This window comes from Gossypium raimondii, chromosome 9, assembly GCF_025698545.1.
Source record: "Gossypium raimondii isolate GPD5lz chromosome 9, ASM2569854v1, whole genome shotgun sequence".
Taxonomy (NCBI): Eukaryota; Viridiplantae; Streptophyta; class Magnoliopsida; order Malvales; family Malvaceae; genus Gossypium; species Gossypium raimondii.
Genome location: NC_068573.1, coordinates 40,074,450 through 40,096,267, shown reverse-complemented (window position 1 = coordinate 40,096,267; position 21,818 = coordinate 40,074,450). Strand labels below are relative to the sequence as shown.

The window sequence follows — 21,818 nt, the reverse complement described above, 5'->3', positions numbered from 1 at the left end:
AATTGTAATTTTTTTTGTATATAATGAACAAAAAATAAAATAAGATTACTTATTTGAATTTAATTACAAACAATTAATTTGAATTTAATTACAAACAATCAATTCTTAAAAAAGAGTATAAAAATAAAAAATGATTATACAAGTAATTACAAAAATTAACTCAAAATTTAATTACTCTTAACTTTTTAACTTTTTAACTTAAATATTTTAAAGTTTATCATATCATTACATTTTATGCTTTTAAAGGATAACAATATCGAAATTGATCCATACTCTAATTGATCTTTGATCCATATTCCATAGTTCGGATGTAAACATGAAGAAAAGAAATTAATGAAATACTTATTCTATAAGCTAAATTACATAATACATATGTACCAAAAAGAAATTAATGAAATTCAAACGCATAAATCCAATCCAAAATCATAAATAAAAGCATCTCCATTTCTCAATCCCATTATTTTCCTCCTACTAGTAGATAAACATTACCATAATTTAATCAAAATTTAAGTTTTTCTTTCCCACTAATATTTTGGAAGTTCGCTTCTTTTTCAGAGGAATCTGTAACCATAACAATGTTTTGAGATAAGGACAGAAATTATCATCTAGAAAATCTGCTAATCCTGCATTTAATTGCAAAATGTTGTACAAAGTGAAATAAAATTAAATTAAATTAAATTAAATTAAAATCTAAAAAGAAAATGTAAATGAAAGCTTACGGGAAAGGATTGGAAGCTAAGGTAAGCCAAATAGATTTCAATGTTGCTTGTTTCTGCAAAAAAAACAAAGCAAAAACAAAAAAGATGAGTTTAAATGAAGAAACTAAAATTGCATCCTGAGAAGATAAATAAAACAGCTTTGCAGACCAGTTTTTGAGAAGATAAATACATGCAAAATGATCCAAGACCAAAGCCTCCAGCATTTATCCAGGTAATTGTATCTAAAATTGTTGCCTGATTATCCAGCATTTATCCCAAAATAAAGTCTTATTATCCATCTTATTATCTAAGTAAATGTATCAGTGCAATCCAAACTACCAGGCTTAAAAGAATATAAGTCTTGATGGATATCACACGTCGATCTCATGATTTCTACAATCAACTAAATATTCCCCGACTTTCCCTATCACCAAGCCACAAACACACTTGAGATATTAAATGTAATCTGGACAAGAATCACATGAAAGAACATAACTTCCTAATAACAACAGTAGTAGATAAAACATGAAATAAGAGCAGCAGCAACAAATAACCATCAAATCCTCTAGAACAGAACATAAGAAATTCATAAAAGTATAACATCAGGAGCTTGAGATTTGCTATTGACTAAGTTGTAGGCTTTCAAAAAATTAGCAACATTAACGAATCAGAATCAAAATAATTAAATAAAAATCATATGAACATCAACGAATCAAAAAATCATATTAACATTATTACCCAAAAAATTAAAATAATTAACATAAAAAGTCTTTTTACCCTTAAATGCCTGATTCTGGAACTAGGTGCAGGACCGGAGGTGGACCGGTGGAGGTGGATCGGTGGAGGTGGAGGTAGCTTGATGCCTTGATTTTGGAATTGGGAAAAAAAAGGAGGAGGGCACGATAGGGTTAGGGATTTGGAAGACTATCGGGCAGTAAAGCAAAAGTTAAAATTAGCAACATTATTACCCAAAAATTCAAAATACAACGCAAAAAATATTATGAACATCAACAGAAAACAAACGGTTTACCTTAAATACGAATTTGTTGGCGATTCAGGAATAAACAAACCCTTAAATGCTTGATTCTGGAACTGGGTGGAGGACCGGAGGTGGACCGATGGAGGTGGATCGGTGGAGGACGGAGGTAGCTTGATGCCTTGATTTTGGAATTGGGAAAAAAAGGGAGGAGGGGAGGGGAGTCAGGGGACGATAGGGTTAGGGAATAGGGCAGTAAAAGTAAAACAAAACTTAAAACTTAAAATTAAAAATTAAAAACTAAATGTAGTATATTAATATATTTATAAAAAATATATATTTAATATGAAACCGGGCCGGGCCGGGCCGGGCCCGGGCTAAAAAATTTTTGCCCGAGGCCAGGCCCGTTTTTTAAATGGGCCTCAATTTTTGCCCAAGCCCATATTTCGGGCCTATATTTTTACCCAAACCCTCTCATTTTTCGGGCGGGCCGTCGGGCCGGGCTGGGCCGCCCGACCCATGAGCACCTCTAGTAGCTGACCTCGAAGTGTACATCAAACATGACTCTTAACTAGTTTTTAGAGAAAATAGCCCCACATGCCCATGTGGCCCACACGACACAATTAACCCAGCTCGTCTGGCTCACATGGTCAGACACACATCCGTGTGACATCAACCATAGGTTTTTTCGCTTTGCGTTGTTTACAGTTTTTTACGAGTTCAAGTCACACACCTTATTAGAATATGATGATATGACACGCTAATTAACAATGATATACGAAATCCAATAATTAATTCGGCTACAAACGCTAAACATTTTGGTTTAATCATAAAGAATCAGTCCTTACAAGGCATTCAAGCACTTACCTCGATCGAAACAACCATTCGTAAGGCTCATTAATCACCGGAGAACAGATTTGCACCTCTTGATTCTTACCTAACAAAAGGACAAGAAAAATTAGCCCAACAGAAAATATTCACAAACCGCTAAACGATAATTCGCATTCAATCATCCTAACAACATGAATAGATTTTACTTACACAAGAATTTTGATACTACAACGAAGAGACTTCCAAACACCCAAGACTCAAACCAAAATCAGTGGATTAACAACAGCACAAGACTGAATACAAAATTCGAGCGGCGTAATCACCAAAACAACGATTGTAGAAAGATAAAACAAAAGGTAAGAGAAAAAGAAAAGAGAAGAAAATTTTGAGAAGAAAGAAAGAAGAAGTCTAACGTGAAAATAGAAATGAAAATCCGAGGGACGTAATCACTAAAACAACGATTGTAGAAAGATAAAACAAAACCAACCGGCAAAAAACATTAAGGCCACAAAGACCAATGCACTGATTGCAGTACAATAGAGTTGTAATTCACTAGTTATTCTAGATGCTCGCCAAATCTGAAAAAAATCAAAGGTTATTTGTATTCCTCGGAAACCCCTACCCACATTGCCATTCAAGATTTCTTGGCGGTAGGAGAATAAAGAAATGAGAAGAAAATTTTGAAAAGAAAGTAAAGAAAAGTCTAACATGAAAATAGGAATGAAAAGGAGTGGGGAGTGGGATAATTTCAAAAAGATTAAAAAAAAAAAAACTACCTATATCCCACTAAATCCAAGCCTATCAAATTTTTCATTCAAATTCTTACCACATGGGTGGTGCAAACAGAGACAAAACAAAATTAGTTTCATTTTGTACACACGAGATTCAAACACGGGACCTTTAAGTAAGCTAAAATTTTAGCACTAAATTAACAGGCTCATTCTTATTAAGAAATAAAACCTCAGAAATTACAAAAATTTTAAGAGAAGGGATTTAAACACAAGATCTCTAAAAAATATATTCAATGCTTAACCACTAAAATAAATCAATTCACTTTAATATAACTCGTACAACTTTTATTAAAAAACATGAGGTGATTATTCTCAATTCATTAAATCAATTTCTACTAACCTAATTTTTAGAATGTGGCAGACCAATATAGCATATGTAACATTTAATTTTAACGCACACAATGGTTGGTGACATGCATGCATGACTTCCACCTTATTTCTGTTAGCCCTCAAATCCATATATGGGAATGGCAAAAATAAGAACTCTATATATGGGAACTCAACTTTCCTTCCAAATTAAATATAATTCCTTATTTTGAAATCTAAATTAGATGTAATGTTGGATATATGTTTAAGATATATATAAAAATTATAGATATATTTGTATCCATATATGTATTAATTATTACATTTGACTCTAAATTTTATTAAAATTTAAGACATTTTCACACTTATAAATAAATTTTTATTGTTCGTATCTCTATTTGTTAAAATTTGGTTCGAACTTCTTATAAATTTATTTATTCATCTAAAGTTCGTCATAAGTTATCATATATATCAATGTGTCGCATGAAAATTTCATCCAAATTTCCTTCAATTTTAATGAAGTAACAAAAACACAAGTAATTTGTTTGTGAAAAAGTTGAGATATTTAAGTTATAAATAAAAATCTATGCCACGGTCAATAACTCGATAACGTTCTTACATATATATAACATCTACAGCCTAAATTTGACTATTAAATTAAATGTAAATTTAAATTAGTATGCTATGAAAAGTTTTCAATATTTACACTAAAATTCATCTCATATTATACAACATTGATTAATTTCTGTAATTTATGATTTCTCGAATATATTTTAGGAGTTACATGGAAACTAATATATTAAATACGAATACTTTTTATTAATATAAATTTAAATTCAAATTAGAATTTTTATTCATACATGATAAATTTTATAATTGTAAAATGAAGCGCACAACAATATTATTCATAATAAATACGAGCTTATTTTAAAACAAACTCTTAATTATGTAAACACTAATGCCCGTTTGGTACAGCGGATATAATAAATGTGTGATTTTCATAGTGAATATAATACATGTTTGATTCAACTATTGATATTTTTGCTATGAATTCAATAAGCAAAGAAATAACGATCAATCTCCCATTCATTTATGATAACATAGTTTTATCTTTAAAAGACCGACCGATCAATTTACTTATTACAAATATGATAATATCATTTTGTCTTTTAAAAATCGATCAATTTACTTTTCAAATATGATAATATGATTTTATCTTTAAAACTCGACGTATCTATGAAGTTATTTTTTAAAGTTTATTATGAGAATTAAACAAATAAATTTGATTCTTAAACATAATATTGCTTATTACCCATAGATAAATAATTGTTTTAAAGTTAATGTTGAGGGGAAATCCAGATGGTGATTTATATTGCCATGATTAACAAAGATTTAGCAACCGCCATTTATATTTAGAATCTTGACAATTGGATTTCGTTACCTATTATGCATATGCCTTTGTGTTGTTCGAGTCTCCAAATGATTTAGCCTTGAAACTCCCCATTTTGCCTTGTACTCACTCACTATATAAAGGCCTTATTCGCCACTCGTTTCAAGCAACCCAATTCTTTCCTTCACCCTCTGTTAGAAACAGTTTGAGAGCAAGAGAGAGAGCACTAGTTGACAAGCAATCAGAAACTGTTAAGCTTGCAAAACTAGCGATAGCAATGACAGGAAAGAGAGTTAAGCTTGCTTGGATAGAAAATAGCAGTGCCCGAAGAGCAAGCCTGAGGAAAAGGAGGCAAGGGCTGGTGAAGAAAGTGACGGAGCTGACCACTCTATGTGGTGTAGAAGGTGGCATTGTAATATACACTAAAAACGAGGAGGAGCCAATAGTGTGGCCGTCGCGTGAAGAGATGGAACAACTGCTACGGAAGTTCAACGAAATTCCCGAGGTAGAACGCATGAAGAAATCGATGAACTTGGAGACCTACTACAAAGGGATGATTTCCAAGTCGCAAGACCAACTAAGGAGGGAAACCAGGAAAACCAAGGAAATGGAGGTGGGTCAGTTCATGCTTCAATTCGAACAAGGCAAGAAGCTAGATGACTTTAGCGTTAATGAACTGGATGACATGAAGTGGTATATGGAAACAATGAGGACAGACATGGGGAAACTTATGGAATTTTATGAAAAATTTCCTCCTTCATCTGTTGGTCCCAGTCAAGGAGATGTTCCTTTACCACCACCACCACCCCAAGGCAGTGCACCTTTAGTCGGTCAAAATATTGGCATTGCTGATGCAGGTGTTGGAGACAAAGACACCTTTGAGGACTTTCCCTGGGAGGATCCGTTAAACGCCAATACTAACAACAATTATATTAGAGGTGAAGCTAGCAGTAGCATACGGAGGGAGATGGGCTTAACATATCATGATCCCTTTGCTGCTGTTACCGGGGATCACTTGACGTTGCCAGGATCATCACTTGGCGGCGCTGGTAGCTCAAGTCTCCATCAGCCAAGGCCCTCACATGATGGCAACTCAAGTATTGCACCTGAGCCGGGGCTGACAGGATTCTCTTACGGCGGCAACACAAGTGCTGCTATAGAACCGAGGCCGCCAATGCCTCCATTCGGTTATGATAGCTCCTCAACTGTTGGTACTGCTAACCCGGAACTACCCCCATTTGAGCCTCTTAGCGACGATCTGCTTAAAGGTGACAGTCTTGGGCCTTTCGACAATGATATGGGGCCGGGACATTTCCCGTTGGGACCACTGGAAAGCAGTTCTCCTGCAAGTGATTTTGGAGGAAACCCTTTAAGGTTTTTTGGTGGTGAAAGCAGCAGCCATGGCGTCGAAGGCAATCGTGAAACCGGACCATTTGATGACAAAAATTAGCCCACCAACTTTGCGCCATGAAATAAAGTTTCCTTAGTGTCAAGTTGATTTATCCACAGTAAGTCGTCATATGGTAAACGTTTGAGTCACTGAATATGGCCTAAATTCTTAGTGTTTCGTTTTTCTATGTCATTTCATGGTCAAGTAGTTATATTGTTGCGAATAAATTATTATGATCTAATAAAATATAATGTTTTTCTCAACGTGGAAAGGAAGAGTGGTTAAAGTGAAATTAAAATATCAATCACCTTATTGATTAATTGATTGGTCATTCCACATAATAGCTACATATTTAAAAAAAAAGACTCAATAAACGAAAGCCTACGTAGATTATAAATTGATAGTTACGTACAAGCAATTAAGAAGAAGGGTAAACTAGTGGTAGTGAGTAAATTATTAGTAATTTTTTAGTTAGTTATGAAAAGTTATAAAATGGCTATTCAATTATTCAATTTTGTCTTTTTAGTTATTAGTAGGTTAACAGTGACAACTTTTTAAATCGACATAATAGTAACTTTAACTCTCAACATTCATAAATTTTGTCAATTTAATCGTGATTCTAAAAAATCTACTCCTTGACATTTACACATTATGTAATTTGAATTTTTTAGGTGCATTTTGCTTTTCTTTGTCAATTTAATCGTGCATTTTTTGGTGTAATTTGAAATTATCAACTAAATTTAATTATTATAAAATAGTAATGAAGTCATTCGTCACAAATATGAACGACCCGTGACCATGTTTACTTCATCACAAATATGTATACTTTTGATTATTATAAATCTAAATTTAATTAGTAATTTTATACTTTTTATTCGTATACCATCAATTTCACAATTATAAAATGAAGCACACAATGATATTTAAAATAGAGACAAGCTTATTTTAGAAACAAGCTCTTAATTATGTAAACAAGAATACCCGTTTAGTATAAAAAAGTGTGATATTCATAGTGCGTAATACATGTTTGATTCAACTATTGATATTTTTGTTATTAATTAAATAAACAAAGAATATCGCAATTAAATAACGATCAATCTCCCTTTCATTTATGGTAACATAATATTATCTTTAAAAGACCGCCAATTTACTTTACAAATATGATAATATCATTTTGTCTTTTAAAATTGTCGACCGATCAATTTACTTTATAAATATGATAATATTTGTCTTTTAAATATTGATCGATCGGTTAATTTACTTTTAAAATATGATAATATGGTTTTTCTAAGCTTATTATGAGAATTAAGCAAATAAATTTGATTTTAAACACAAAATCGTTTCTTACCACCATAGATAAATAGTTCTTTTAAGGAGAAATCCAAATGGTGATTTATATTGCCATAATTAACAAAGATTTAAATTATCCTACCAACCACCATTTATATTTAGAATTTTGATAACTGGATTTTATTACCTATTATGTAAATTTTTATATTGAAAAATATGGAAATCACGTATATATATATATATATATATAATAAAGTTAATTACATATATGCATGCATGACTTCCACCTTATTTCTGTTAGCCCTCAATTCTATATATGGGAATGACAAAAATAAGAATTCTATGTATGGGAACTCAACTTTCCTTCCAAATTAAATATAATTCCTTATTTTGAAATCTAAATTAGATATAATGTTGGATATATGTTTAAGATGTAAAATTATAAATACATTTGTATCCATATATGTATTAGTTATTACATTTGACTCTAAATTTTATTAAAACTTAAGACATTTTCGCACTTGTAAATAATTTTTATTCTTTGTATCTCTATTTGTTAAAAGTTTGATTCGAAATTTTATAAATTTATTTCTTTATCTAAAATTTAAATATAAGTTATCATATATATCAATGTGTCGCATGAAAATTTCATCCAAATTTCCTTCAATTGTAATGAAACAACAAAAACACAAGTTTTGTTTGTGAAAAAAGTTGAGGTATTTAAGTCATAAATAAAAATCTATGCCACGGTCAATAAGCGAACGTTCTTTTTATGCATATATAACATCTACAGCCTCTTAGCGACGATCTGCTTAAAGGCGACAATCTTGGGCCTTTCGACAATGATATGGGGCCGGGACATTTCCCGTTGGGACCACTGGAAAGCAGTTCTCCTGCAAGTGATTTTGGTGGTGAAAGGAGCAGCCATGGCGCCGCAGGCAATCGTGAAACCGGACTATTTGATGACAAAACCTAGCCTACCAACTTTTCGCCATGAATATGTTAATTTGATATGTTGTGTACCTTTTTGTTCATAATTTACAATTTTATCTAAAATTTTGCAGAGTTATTTAATTTAAAAAAAATGAATATAAGATAATTTTCTGACAGTATTCTCATCTTAATGAATTTTACCATTGTTGGTGTGAAATTAGAATTTAAATCTATAAAAATTGATTTTCACACTAACATTTTTAAATAATATTTCTAAAACTAGCGTTACTTAAAATTCCAAGACAAAACACATAAGATTGTCCAAACATACATTGGAACATCAAATCCAGAACCCACAAACAAAATCTCAACAAAATAGAATAATAGCAAAAGAACTCAATGGAAATATTTTCCTAGTCTGACATTCAATTTCTTTTAAAGCAGACAGGATAACACCAGTCGGTATCTACTTGATCTTCTTCTTCGGCCTCAACTGCAACAAGGGAAAGGCATTTTTATTTACTTAATTCAATCTGCAACAAAAAGATAATAGAACCTGCAAGAATACAAACCTGATTGCTGTGACCACACTTCTTCTTGCGGCAGTTCACGGCTCTTGGATGTAGACGAGCATAACACCTAGAAACGCACATTCTCAAGTATCAAATAACTTCCATGCACATGCGTCTTTTAAGATAACATGCAATGGGCAGACTACTAATTAGCTCCTTCACTTTGATCTTAAAAATTCTCATTACTCAGAACAAATCGATCTTGGGATTTCTCAAGCTACATAAGCACGAAACAGAGCACTGATTATCATGTACCACACTAGAAAATCAACTGCCAAGTTTAGTTTAGACCAGTTGACAAAGTTGAGAATGGAAATTTGAATTTTGGGAACTAAGATGCCCTCCTTTTCATTCTTTAGCTCAAAAGAGGGTTCAACTTGTAGTCCCATTTATGGTACTACAAATTAGTAAATTGGGATTAATTTACCGCATTCTGAAGATTGTGCCATTCATGAAAATCAACTGCCATGAAAAAGTAGAAAAATGGTTACAATCACTATTAGGACCTCGTATGACCTCTATCCCATTTCACATCAACAGTAGAGGCTAAGTCAGGTCCCCCTTACGCTTTAGCAGAATACTAAAAGATGCCCACAAAATAAAACAACGAAAAGTAGCTTACTTGCGGCAAATCATCTTGTCTTGGTTGTATTTGCGAGCCAAAGCCATCAAAGAAGGCTCAATAATTCCACCTCTCAACCTCAGAACAAGATGAAGTGTTGATTCTACGTCGAAAAAAATTTAAGAGCCAGAGTCTTTTAAGTATATTAATAAAATAAAAATGTAGAAAACATCTTCTAATACTCAATAGAGAAACCTTTCTGGATGTTGTAGTCAGCCAAGGTACGGCCATCTTCGAGCTGTTTTCCGGCGAAGATGAGACGTTGTTGGTCCGGTGGGATTCCTGTGTTTGTTAGTTCATAAAAGAAAATCAGTTTAAATCAAATTTAAGAAGTTATAATACAGAGAAATGCAAAATTGTAGAAGGAAACAGACCTTCTTTGTCTTGGATCTTGGCTTTCACGTTGTCAATGGTATCGCTGCTCTCGACCTCGAGAGTTATGGTCTTGCCGGTTAGCGTTTTCACGAATATCTGCATCTTTTCCTCCCTCTCTCTCTCTTCCTTCACAAGGACAATGAGCGGCTAAAACATTCAGACGATTTTATACTCATTTTCTAGGGTTTTTTTTTTGTTGTTGTTGGATGTGAGATGGTATTAAGGCTTTTTCCTCTTTGAGCCCGAAAGAGGAAAAGAAATAAGGTTTTATCTAAAGTAGACAAGCCGAGTGGGCCCTGGATGAACCCAATAGCATAGATAGGATAGGGGCCTGGATAGATGTCCTTACTGGAATATGGAGGATGGGCTCTATCAGCAGCCGATGAGAAAGGGGAGGTTGATGCTTTTGACTCCCGCAAGTAATGCATGTGTATCAGTTGCCCGGTCAAGGGAGGAGTCAGGTGGATATTACTTTGATTTTGAGCTATACAGGAATACGATGACCCTAATGACAACAATATTACAGTATCTACTCCTACAGTATGAATTCAGCATTTGTAAGGGGTCCTTACATCTCTTTTTGTCTTGCCTTCATGCTAATCAAAATCGTTTACTTTGTTCAATTTATAAACACCCTACATCGTCAAAAGTCAATGTTTAACCATACACTGTTAATATGTCCAGATCACCAACATAATCTAAATCAGAATATCCAATCACACCTTAATTATCTTCCTGCTCAAAAAATTAGTCCAATATCCATTCTATTTTGGATATATTGCAAAATTCGTCTCATAGCTTGTCAATACTCCTTTCCTAAATCATGCATATACCTGCTCACGACCCCAATTGCTAGTGAAATGTCAAGTTTTGTACATACCATAGCATATATTAAGCTAACGACAACATATTCATAAAGTATCTTTGACATTTATTCTTGTCCCGCGTCATTCTTTGGCGACATAGAGACATTAAGCTTAAAATGTGCAACAAGAGGAGTGCTAATAGGTTTTGACTTTTCATTCATGCCAAAACGCTTTAACAATTTTTTCAGATATTGTTTCTGAGTCAAACAAAGCCTCTTCAAGCTTCTATCTTGAGTTATCTCCATGCCAATAATCTTTTTTTGCTTCTCCTAGATCCTTGATCTCAAACTTATGTTCCAATCGTGTCTTTAGCTTCTCAATTTCTATTTGACTTTTGGAAGCTATCAACATATCATCAACATAAAGAAGAAGATATATGGTAGAGCCATCTTGGAGCTTGCGAAGATACACATAATGATCATATTTTCTTCTTGTGTACTTTTGTTTTGTCATAAACTTGTCAACTCATTTGTACCACTACCTCGGAGATTACTTTAAGCTGTAAAACGATTTTTCAAGTTTACACACTAATTTTTCTTTTCTAGCAATCTTGAATCCTTCTAGCTGAGTCATGTACATTTCCTCTTTCAAGTCTCCATATAAAAAAAAATTTACATCCAACTAAACTAGTTCCAAGTCCAACTATGCCATTAAAGCTAATAAAATTCTAATAGAGGAATGCTTCACAATTGGAGAAAATATTGTTGGAAAAATTCAGGTTAAACGGTTTTCTATTACAACGAAAAATTAAAATTTTGAAACCAAGCCGGTTTGTGATATTTTATAGCAATAATTTTTTTCCCGAAAATTACTTATGCTTTGTGCGAGACAGATCCTAGACGTTCCTGACTTTCAACTAAATGGTCTTCTCCGCTATTCTTGTACCATAAATTGCTTCGAGTGTGATCTTGAACACTCACGAATCAGATACAAAACTAGAACGATTTATAACTTGCAGTGGGAAAGCAATGCTCTCTCAATAAAGTCCGACAAAATTGTTAACCCCGGAAAGTAAATTCTCAGTATTTTTCTGGTAGAATAACAATACTAAAAACTTGTATTAACTGTTGTGTAAATAATTCTACCAATATCATCTACTTATAGTGAGAGATAAGAGAATCATTATTGAATTAGTACAATACATATGATATTTATTTAATAGAAAAACTAATCTTTTAGTTTAACAAAAAGAAAGGGGAGGCAACCCTAATATCTCATATGTAATATGAGGGGAGTTTGGGTCTCTCTCGTATAAGGGCCAATTACATGTTTTTTATTTCTCAAAATAAATATTATTATAAATTAATTTAATAAAATAAAATAATTTTCTAATTAAATAATTTTCTCAACACAACTCTAATGTTGTTAAAATCATAACAACTTTACCGTAAAAGAATCTATGAGAAAATATATTTGATTTCTATATTTAATGATTCACCATGACTAATTAACTTAATTTCATTTTGAACTCCAATTATTTAATTAAATAATAATTTGAAAATTTTAAATTAATCCTCAAGTCATTTTTCTACTAATTGAAAAACGCATTCATTTCTGAACATGACTCATTTATCTAACTTTATCATTTCCATCATTTTTTTCATTTAATTCTTTATGCAGTTCATTTCTGATTTTAACGAGCTAGCTGAGAAACCAATTGGACATATATAATTAGGGCACAAATGATATATAATTAGTTTGAACTTTCCGCCTATTAATTATAAACTTATTTAGTCACGAAGTCATTCCATTATAGTATCATGACTGATATCTCCCTAATTACATACCATTATGAAAGCTACTCAATCAGTGTTCATCCAATAACCTTGTCATAAGTATGTTACTGTAACGACTCAATTTTATATTGTGTCAAAAAAGACGGTTTTGAAACCCCATTTCCGTAAATTGAGTCCGTAAATGTAAAATAGGAAGACTTACGAAAATAATATGAAATATATTAAAGATTGGTTAAGTAATTTAATTGAGAAAATCGTTAATTAAAGCGTAGGAACTAAACTCTAGAAGTCCATTCGCTATTGAATTTTAATTGAGAAAATACTTGGGGACCTAAATAATTATTAACCAAATGACAAAAATGACTATTAAACCAATTTTATTCATAAAATAGTGGAAGATGATGATGATTCCACTTAACTTGGTTTATAATTACAATTAATTAGTTAAAATTATAAATAGCAAACTTTAGTGGATGGAAAGATCAACATGTCATTTTCATCCCCAAATTGTACACCATTAAAGGAAACAAAAGAGAAGAAAAACCTTAAACGCCCAAGCAACATTCGACCACCAATTTTCAAAAGTAATTAAGTTATTTTCTTGAAATTTTTATAAAAATTGAATCATGGGAGCTTGATCTAGCTAGCTCATATGTTAATTTGTTCAATTAGTTGATATTTAGCAAGTTTTGATTATAGTGAAATTGATGATTTTGAGCTTAATTTGAATAAACTAATAGTTAATAAGCTTATATTGTGAAAATGACTAAATTAGAGCCTAATTTAAACTAGTTAGATGACTTTGTGACATTAGGGACTAAATTGAATAAATTAAAAACTATCATGAAATTTTATTATAGAAAGGAAGTATAAGGTCCCTAATGGAATAATGTGAAATCGATTTTGATCGATATTGGATATGGAAAAATACGAGTATTTCGGATATAAGGACTAAAATGAATAAAATGTAAAATATGTTTGCTATGATTTTAATGTGATTAGGATGTGAATTGACATTGTTTTATAATTGCAATATTAAACGTAGTTAAAGATGATATCGGGTGGTTGTGAGAGAAAGGAAAGACAAGAGTCGTAGACAAGTGACAAATTTAGTTTGTATATATTATTCGAGTTCAATACATAAATACATATACATATGCATATATACATATATGTGATTGTTTCAAGTCTACCTATTGAGGTAAGCATATTACTGTTTTATAACTCATTTTATACATGATGATATCGAATGTCGAGAATTGGATTGAATTGCATATATATTAGAAACAAGCATGATATGAATTGATCAATGATATGTGATGTGAATTGATGGTGAAACGATATGAAAGCATGATATGTGAATTGGTTTATAAAATGTAATTGGACCATCGATACCCTATTAAATGTTCAGGTAAAGTCAAATATAATTGACATGTCATAGGATTAGATTGTGTATGGGTTTATACTTTGGTTATATTTTGGTGATGCACTATGTGCCAGTATGATATGATAGTGCTAAGTGCAGATTACTTTTGTCTTTTTTATGATGCACCATGTGCCAATATGATTTGATAGCATTAAGCGCGGATTACTTCAGACTTTCTGATGATGCAAAAAAGTGCTAGATTGGTCTATTGGTTGGATGGTTTTTGTATTCATCTTGAGTTTGAGTTTGGTTAATAGGGATTATAAAACATAAACTTGATGATTGATATTAAATTAAATCCTTATATGAAATGGTGTTGGATTTGGTGCCTTGAGCGTAGTATATTTGTTTTTAAACTTGTAAATTTTCAAACAGATTAGTTAGTAAAACAAATTCATTGAATACATTTATATACAACAAATTCATTGAGTACATTTATACACTTTGTATGATTGTCTTCATGTGGTTTTTTGCACGCAAAGCAAAATAAAAGAAAATGTTGCTCATTGGTTGTCTAATGTTTGAACTAATAGTAAGCCGTATTACGTGGTTGGATCGTAATACAGAAAGACAGATTATATTAGTAGACAAATCTAAACATATCCTTAGACTAATAAAAAATGAGCAAACCGATTGAAAGTCTAATATGTCCGTCTATCAAGTCCAATTGAAGAGATGCTTTGTCTTGGGCATTAGAGCGGATGACTCCCAGAAGATAGAGACATAAATATGGCTAACTGGACTGACAGTACAATATTAGTCTGAACCCAAGAAGAATAGATCTTGAATCTGTTTAAGGATTTATTCACTTGTGATGTTTATAGTGTGGAATACCTAAATCCTGAGTGGATGGCGTACTATGTATTCATGACTCGTAAACTTTGATGTAAGTAAAATTCTGAGTCTGAATAGATAAGAAACCGAAAGTTAATACATTGGGTGTATGACATCTACAGTATGTAGCATCATTCACAATAGAAAAATTCATAGTTCGAGACATGGGTAAATGATATCCTCTCTTTAGCATTACATGGTTGATGAAAAGTAAACGTGATCACGGGTCGTTCGTCTTTGTGATGAATGATTTTATTATTATTTAATAGTAATTGAATTTTCATTAAGGAAGATGTAATGGTTACCATGAGATAAAATAGGATCATATTGGGAGAGGAAATATTATCCCAAATAGATTAAAGATATCCTATGAGGGTAACATACTTATGACAAGGTCATTTGACGAGCACTGATCGAGTTACTTTCGTAATGGTATGACGTTTGGGAGAACTCAATCAAGATACTATAGTGGAATGACTTCGTGGCTAAATAAGTTTATAATTAATAGGCGAAAAGATGAAACTTAATTATAAATCAATTGAGCTTCAATTGCATATGTCCAATCGGTTCCTCTACTAGCTTGTTGAAACTGAAAATGAATTGCATTTTGAATCAATGAACAAAAATGAATAGAAATGGTGAAAATGGAGAAATGAGAAATCATTTGGAAATAATTATGGTTTTCTCCAAAATAAAAATGAAAATGAAAATGAAAATAGAGAAATTGAATCATTTGGAAATGAATATGGTTTTTCCAAAATGAAAATGAAAATAATCGAAAATGAATTTATATTTTTCAATTAAATGAAGTTCAAAATGAAAATAAATCATTTGTTCATAGTGAACTGTTGAATGAAGAAATATTAAATATATTTTCTCATAAATTCCTTTATGGTAAAGTCATCATGATTTTAATAGAATTAGAATTGAGTTGGGAAAATTATTTAATTGAAATATATTGAATTTTGTTTTGGGAAATAGAAAAACAAAAACAAATATCTAGTTGGATCGAATTATAAATTATTGGGTTAAAAGCCCGGGAAGTACTTGTAATTGGATCTAATATAGGAATTGTAATAGCCCGTTTTCGGTAAAATCGGAACAGTGGTTTTGGGACTACAAATCTGATTTCGAAAGAAAAAATATTTTTATATTATTTCATGGTCTATAGTATGATAGTAATGTCGTATAAAAATTTCGTAAAGCAATTTTACCGATTACATGCTTAAATTGATAAAGGACCAAATTGCACAAAGTGCAAAAGTTGAGTTCTAATAGCTAAAAGGATTAAATAGCTATGGAATTCAAAATTTAAGGTCCTTATATGGAAAATATACCATTAAAAATGCTTAGTGGTTAAGGATGATGATTCATTCATGAAAAATAAAATAAAGAAAATGATGAAATTGGAAAGTGAAATAATAAAAGATGATAAATGATAAAAAAATAAAAATATCATCATTTATATCATCTTTCCCAAATTAAAAGCATGGGAACCCTAGCCATGGAAACCTAAGCTCAAGCCAACTTATTTTGCTTGATTAGGTAAGTATTCTTGGCCATTTTTAATGATTTTTATATTTTCGAGATCGTAATAGTTTAATCTAGCTATCTCGGGGATGATTTTGCAAAATTATCAAGGTACTAGGGTTTTTCCATGGATGAACATAAATGAATTATGAAGTTTTATGGTAGAAAATGAAAGGTTGTTGATAGATAAACAACTTTTGTAAAGGGAATTTTGATGAAATTATGATTTAGGGACTAAATTGAAAAGATGTAAAATTTATGGAAAATTCTAAATTTTATGAAATACATGGGATGTAAGTTGTAAAAATTGGCTAGGCTTGGAATAAGGATTATATTTCATGAATTTCATTTTCCGAGCCTAGGAACGAAATTGTCATTAATTAAAAGTTTAGGGGCAAAATGGTAATTTTTCCTAAGATGCAAATTGAATTGAAATGAATATAAATTAATGTTAAATTCATTCATATAGATTCGGATAGACCAAATTTGGAGTTAGAACGAGGAAAAGAGAAAATGTCGGATTAGTAGATTTTACGTACACGAACATTTGTCGAGGTAAGTTCGTGTAACTGAATTATGCATATTTATATGTTTGAATCAAATGTTGTGTATGTGAATTGTATAAATGTCATATACATGAAATTGATTACATATCCGACAAAGCCAGATAAATATTAAATCTCATTTGAATAATGAAATTCGATGGATACAGGATTTCCCGATTGGTTGTGGTCCTGCATGTGTTGCGGACACACCACAGCTCTTACGAGCATCCCGTTATAAGCCCTCTCGAGCTTCTCGTTTTATGGTTCCTGCGAGCATCCTAATCGGTACTTATCTTGCATGTGTTGCGGACTGCCGTAGCTCTTTATGAGTGTTCTGTTATATGATCGATTGTGATCCTGCATATATTGCGGACACAAACGCAGCTCTTTGTGAGCGTCCTGATATGGTTCACTTGAACTTCCCAATATATGGCTATCCGGAGCTCCTGATTAAAGGCCTTCGTGAGCTTCCTGATTAAAAGTTCTTTGTGAACTTCCTGATTATGGCTCTTATGAGCTTTCTGATTAATAGCTCTTTTTAAGCTTCCTGTTGTATGGCTTGAAAGAGGATTTCCCGATTATGTGCTTTAAAGAGCACTCTTGAATATGAATTGACGGATTTCTGATTTGTACACTTCGAGTGTACTACCTGTGTATCCACTGATATTTCAAATAAATTCGAGCAAAATCCTGACATGAGAAAATATGAACATGAAGTGAATTAATACACGTATCTACCTGAAATACATGAAAATGATGATTCATGATATATGGAAATACGATATGATAATATATGAACATGGAATTTGTTTAATGAATATGTTCATCCATGATTATATATTTGTACACCTTGAGTGTATTACCCGTATGACACTGACATTTCAAATGATTTAATGGGAAAAGTTCCGACATGAATAATCTGAACTCGAGACAAATTATTATGAAAATGTACTTGAAATACAAGGATATAATTTGTATATGTTATATGAATACATCATGTGGAATATATATATATATATATATATATATATGGAAATCTAATGATTGTTGAGCCCATACATGTTTCTTGATATTTATATGAAATATATGACTAACAAGGGTGATAAGGATATGCGTTAGGGCTCGTGACCAAGTTGATTGAATGTGCCTTGTATGTTTATATTGAATTTAAATGAATGGTAAGTTAATTACCATGTTATATGAACTTACTAAGCATTTCCTGCTTACTCTGTTTTATTTTTCCCTGCTATATAGTAATTTGGAGGCTCGTTGGATTGAAAGCTTGGCGGAGATCACTCACACTATATATCAGCCTATTTCGGTATATATATGGTAAATCAATTATGGTTATAATGGCATGTATAGGTTAATTGACCAATATCGGCATATAAATGCTTTAATTGTATCTAGCCATTGGAATGGCTTGTGATGGATATGTTTGGTATGTGTTTGAAATGGTTGATTGATAGAAATTATATTAGCATATTGATGATTGAATTAAGTCAGCATATTTGATAAGATATGCATATATGTGAACTTGGTAATTTAAGTAGGTGTGTATACTTGATTATATGAGGTATTATATCATGTATAGGACTTGATTTTGAGTTGGGTTAAATGACCTATATTAGCTTGTGAATGTGTTAAAGTGTTGGTGTAGGAGGAGGACAAAATGGATTGAGAAATATGACTTGAAAAATAGCCTATTTTCGTCCACAAGGGCAGAGACGCGGGTTTGTGACCTGGCTTTTGTGTTCCTTGCATCTTTAAAATTTCAAAACAGAATGCCTAGGTATTTATACACGGCCCGACACATGGGCATGTGGCTTGACTCTGTGACCCAAGTCATAGAATTGCACGGCCTGAGACACGGTTGTGTCCCTTGGCCGTGTGAACCACACGGCCTGACCACACGGGCGCGTGACCTCTACACCTAGGAAAAATTTTAAGATTTTGCGAAAAATTCTCTGAGTATCAGGTTTAGTCCCGACTTGTTTCTAATACATGTTTTGGACCTCGAGGGTTCATATAAGGGACTTTATGCTTGATTTCTAACGTGAATACTGTATAAAATAAAATATTTGTTTACTTGATCTGTATATTTCGATAATGCTTTGTAACCCTGTTCCGGCGACGGATACGGGTTAGGGGTGTTACAGGAATGGCCTAAAAGCCCCTCATGTTAAAAAGGGTGGACGGAAAACCCTAGTAATATTAACTAGGGTTGCCGCCACCTATACTTCTAGTTAGACTAGGAGTTCATATAAACTTTTACAATTCAAAAAGAGTTCTACCTTCTCTTCCTATAAATATATGGCAGCAATAGGGCTATTATCACAACTTTCAGATATCATTTTTTTGCCCGAAAATAGAGAAACTTTTATTCTTTAAGAATTAAATATATTTTCCGGAATAACAATTCTGCAGGTTTCTATTTGAAAAGGGATTTTCGTTTTCACACTAAAGAAAAGAAAACTATTTCTGGTTCTGTGTTTGGTTCGATTCGTTCAAGCTCACACTTGAAGCAGTTCGTGGTACGAGAATAGTGGAGAAGATCATTTGGTTGAAAGCTAAGAATGGCAAAGATCTATCTATCCAAAAACGCATATGCAAATTCTGTCTAGTGTTTATTGCTATAAATATCACAAACTGGGTCTATTTTTAAAATTTTTATTTTTCGTTGTGCAAAAAAATCATTTTTGAACCATATTTTTTTCCAACAAATGGTACAATATATGTATGTATATGAAATTTATCAACTGACAACATGTGAAAGATCATGCAAACCATTTTAAATAAGCCCTGAGGGCTGATATGGTAATGAAATGAATCTATAGATTCGAGAAAGAATAAGATAATGAAATGAATAGGTAGTATGAAATGAAATGGAGATGGATATGTTATGTGGTTATAATACAAGGCTTGAAATGTGTGTAAAAACTTGGTTAAATGGATTAGTACATAAACTTGATTCTTGAGACTTAAATGGTTAAATTAGATCATGTGTTGTTGTATACTTAACATGATAGTGTTGTTGCTTTATTATCTTGAATCATGAAAGTATCAGTGAGCTTTATCACTCAGTGTATGGTTTCTTTATTCAGTGTTTTGGTATTAGTAGATCTCGAAGGCTCGAGGAGTGATCCAACATCCAAACCACAACCCTCAACGTAGTAATGTTTGTATAGTTCCTTTACGTTTTGAAATATGACATGTATCTAAGGTTGAGTCTGTTTTATAATTTAAATGGTCATTTTTAAATTTTGGATCAGTAAATGTCAATTTGAGCTTAACCATATGAGTTGTTAAAGTAAAATGGTTATATTATGAAAATGAATATGTATGAGTTGAGATGTGGTGTATTGTCAATTTGGTATATTGAATAGCAATGTTAGTTAAATGTTGGCATGTGAATTGTGTAAAGGATATATGATGTTTAAATTGTGGAAATAGACCAATGATCACTTGATTAGGCTGTTGTGAATTGGTGTTTGATGGTTATTTTGAAAACAATGGGTTACTTCACACGTGCGCATAAAAACAAAAAAAAATGTAAAAAATATTTAAAATTTTTATTTTAACCGAAAGCATATAGTGTCAGTTGTAATATTTGTAGTGTCAATGGGATACTCGAGTATCCCAAGGTTCGAACCCAAAGGATTGCCAAGTGGATAAATGTGTTTATTAAGTTAATTACAAGTTAAGCAATTGCTGGTCTAATCGAGTCGGAAATTATTAATGCAAGTCCAAATAAAATTGTTTACAAACTAAAATTAAACTATTAATTGAACTAACTAAGCTAAACTTTCTTCCTAATATTTTAGATAATGTAAATGATTAAACGATGGTCGATTGATTAGTTGAGTGCTAATTAAACTAATTAACTTATACTGGTTATATTGGTGGTCACTCTTAGTTAGGAATCTCCTCTTGGTCTTATCCTAGACTAAAAGATACCACCTAAGATTACCTCTCGGTCTCACCTAGGCATATAGATTACCTTTCATTCTCACTACTCGACACGATTATATCGAACTATCTAAGGATAAACTCTCCTCTCAGTCTCATTTGTCCAAGTATTTCGCTAGAGGCGTCAACTCTAACATATTAAGTATTTCTATATAATCGAACAACCAATCAATCAAGAATAGACATTGACTTAACTTAAGATAACAAAAAATCAATCAACCAACCATCCAACAAATTTAGCACATGCTCAAACTCAAATTCCTAATAAGCATTTTATCAAACATATTGTAAGCATAAGGTGAAAACAAAGGGTTTAAGAAAATGTTCATTCAATTGATGAAGTTTCATTGATGCTCAAGAATTTGTCCATCATTGTTTACAAAATCTTTAGCAATAAAGTAGAAAGTAAACAACAAAATTAAAATCTAACCTAAAAAGAAAAAAGAGAACCTAAACTAAAAATGAAAAGAAAAAGAAAAGAAAAGAAAAAACCTAACCCTAACATAAAACCGAGGGAAAAGATGACAAACAAACCTAAGCAAAAGAGTCCCATTTTCATTCAGCAAAGAGTGACTTTATATTCCTTCAAAAAAAAAAAAGAGTGACTTTATATAGTTGATTTCAACCCTAATTTTTAGACCAAAATGCCCCTAAACCCCTAATTTTGATTAAACACATCTTATAAAGCAATATGGCATAATGTTTAATTTTAACACATAGGGTGGTTGGTTACATGCA

At 31.9% G+C, this 21,818-nt stretch overlaps 2 protein-coding genes and 1 long non-coding RNA gene across 3 annotated transcripts; 1 reads left to right on the top strand and 2 right to left on the bottom strand.

The window, feature by feature from the left end:
- Nucleotides 1-445: 445 nt before the first annotated feature.
- On the bottom strand, nucleotides 446-1,985 carry LOC105799660 (uncharacterized). The gene is made up of 4 exons (XR_001135629.2): nucleotides 1,729-1,985; nucleotides 1,476-1,622; nucleotides 720-772; nucleotides 446-623 (listed from the first exon to the last, which is right to left on the bottom strand). It is a non-coding gene; the product is annotated as an uncharacterized LOC105799660 (long non-coding RNA).
- Nucleotides 1,986-5,269: 3,284 nt separating this feature from the next.
- Nucleotides 5,270-6,442, top strand: LOC128032601 (agamous-like MADS-box protein AGL90). The gene has a single exon (XM_052621261.1). It carries the CDS (start codon nucleotides 5,270-5,272, stop codon nucleotides 6,440-6,442), a length of 1,173 nt encoding a protein of 390 aa, XP_052477221.1.
- Nucleotides 6,443-8,848: 2,406 nt separating this feature from the next.
- LOC105799659 (ubiquitin-60S ribosomal protein L40) lies at nucleotides 8,849-10,341 on the bottom strand. Its single transcript, XM_012630332.2, has 5 exons — nucleotides 10,174-10,341; nucleotides 9,995-10,081; nucleotides 9,800-9,902; nucleotides 9,178-9,244; nucleotides 8,849-9,098 (listed from the first exon to the last, which is right to left on the bottom strand). The coding sequence occupies exons 1-5, from the start codon at nucleotides 10,274-10,276 to the stop codon at nucleotides 9,072-9,074; spliced, it is 387 nt and encodes a 128-aa protein (XP_012485786.1). The 5' UTR covers nucleotides 10,277-10,341; the 3' UTR covers nucleotides 8,849-9,071.
- Nucleotides 10,342-21,818: the final 11,477 nt, after the last annotated feature.

Excerpts from the sequence above, each read along its gene's own strand:
- LOC105799659 (XM_012630332.2), bottom strand. The coding sequence starts at position 10,276 with ATGCAGATATTCGTGAAAACGCTAACCGGCAAGACCATAACTCTCGAG. Across the intron at positions 10,082-10,173 it reads CAAGATCCAAGACAAAGAAG|GAATCCCACCGGACCAACAA; the intron begins GTCTGTTTCCTT and ends TAACAAACACAG. Across the intron at positions 9,245-9,799 it reads GACAAGATGATTTGCCGCAA|GTGTTATGCTCGTCTACATC; the intron begins GTAAGCTACTTT and ends GTGCGTTTCTAG.
- LOC128032601 (XM_052621261.1), top strand. The coding sequence starts at position 5,270 with ATGACAGGAAAGAGAGTTAAGCTTGCTTGGATAGAAAATAGCAGTGCC.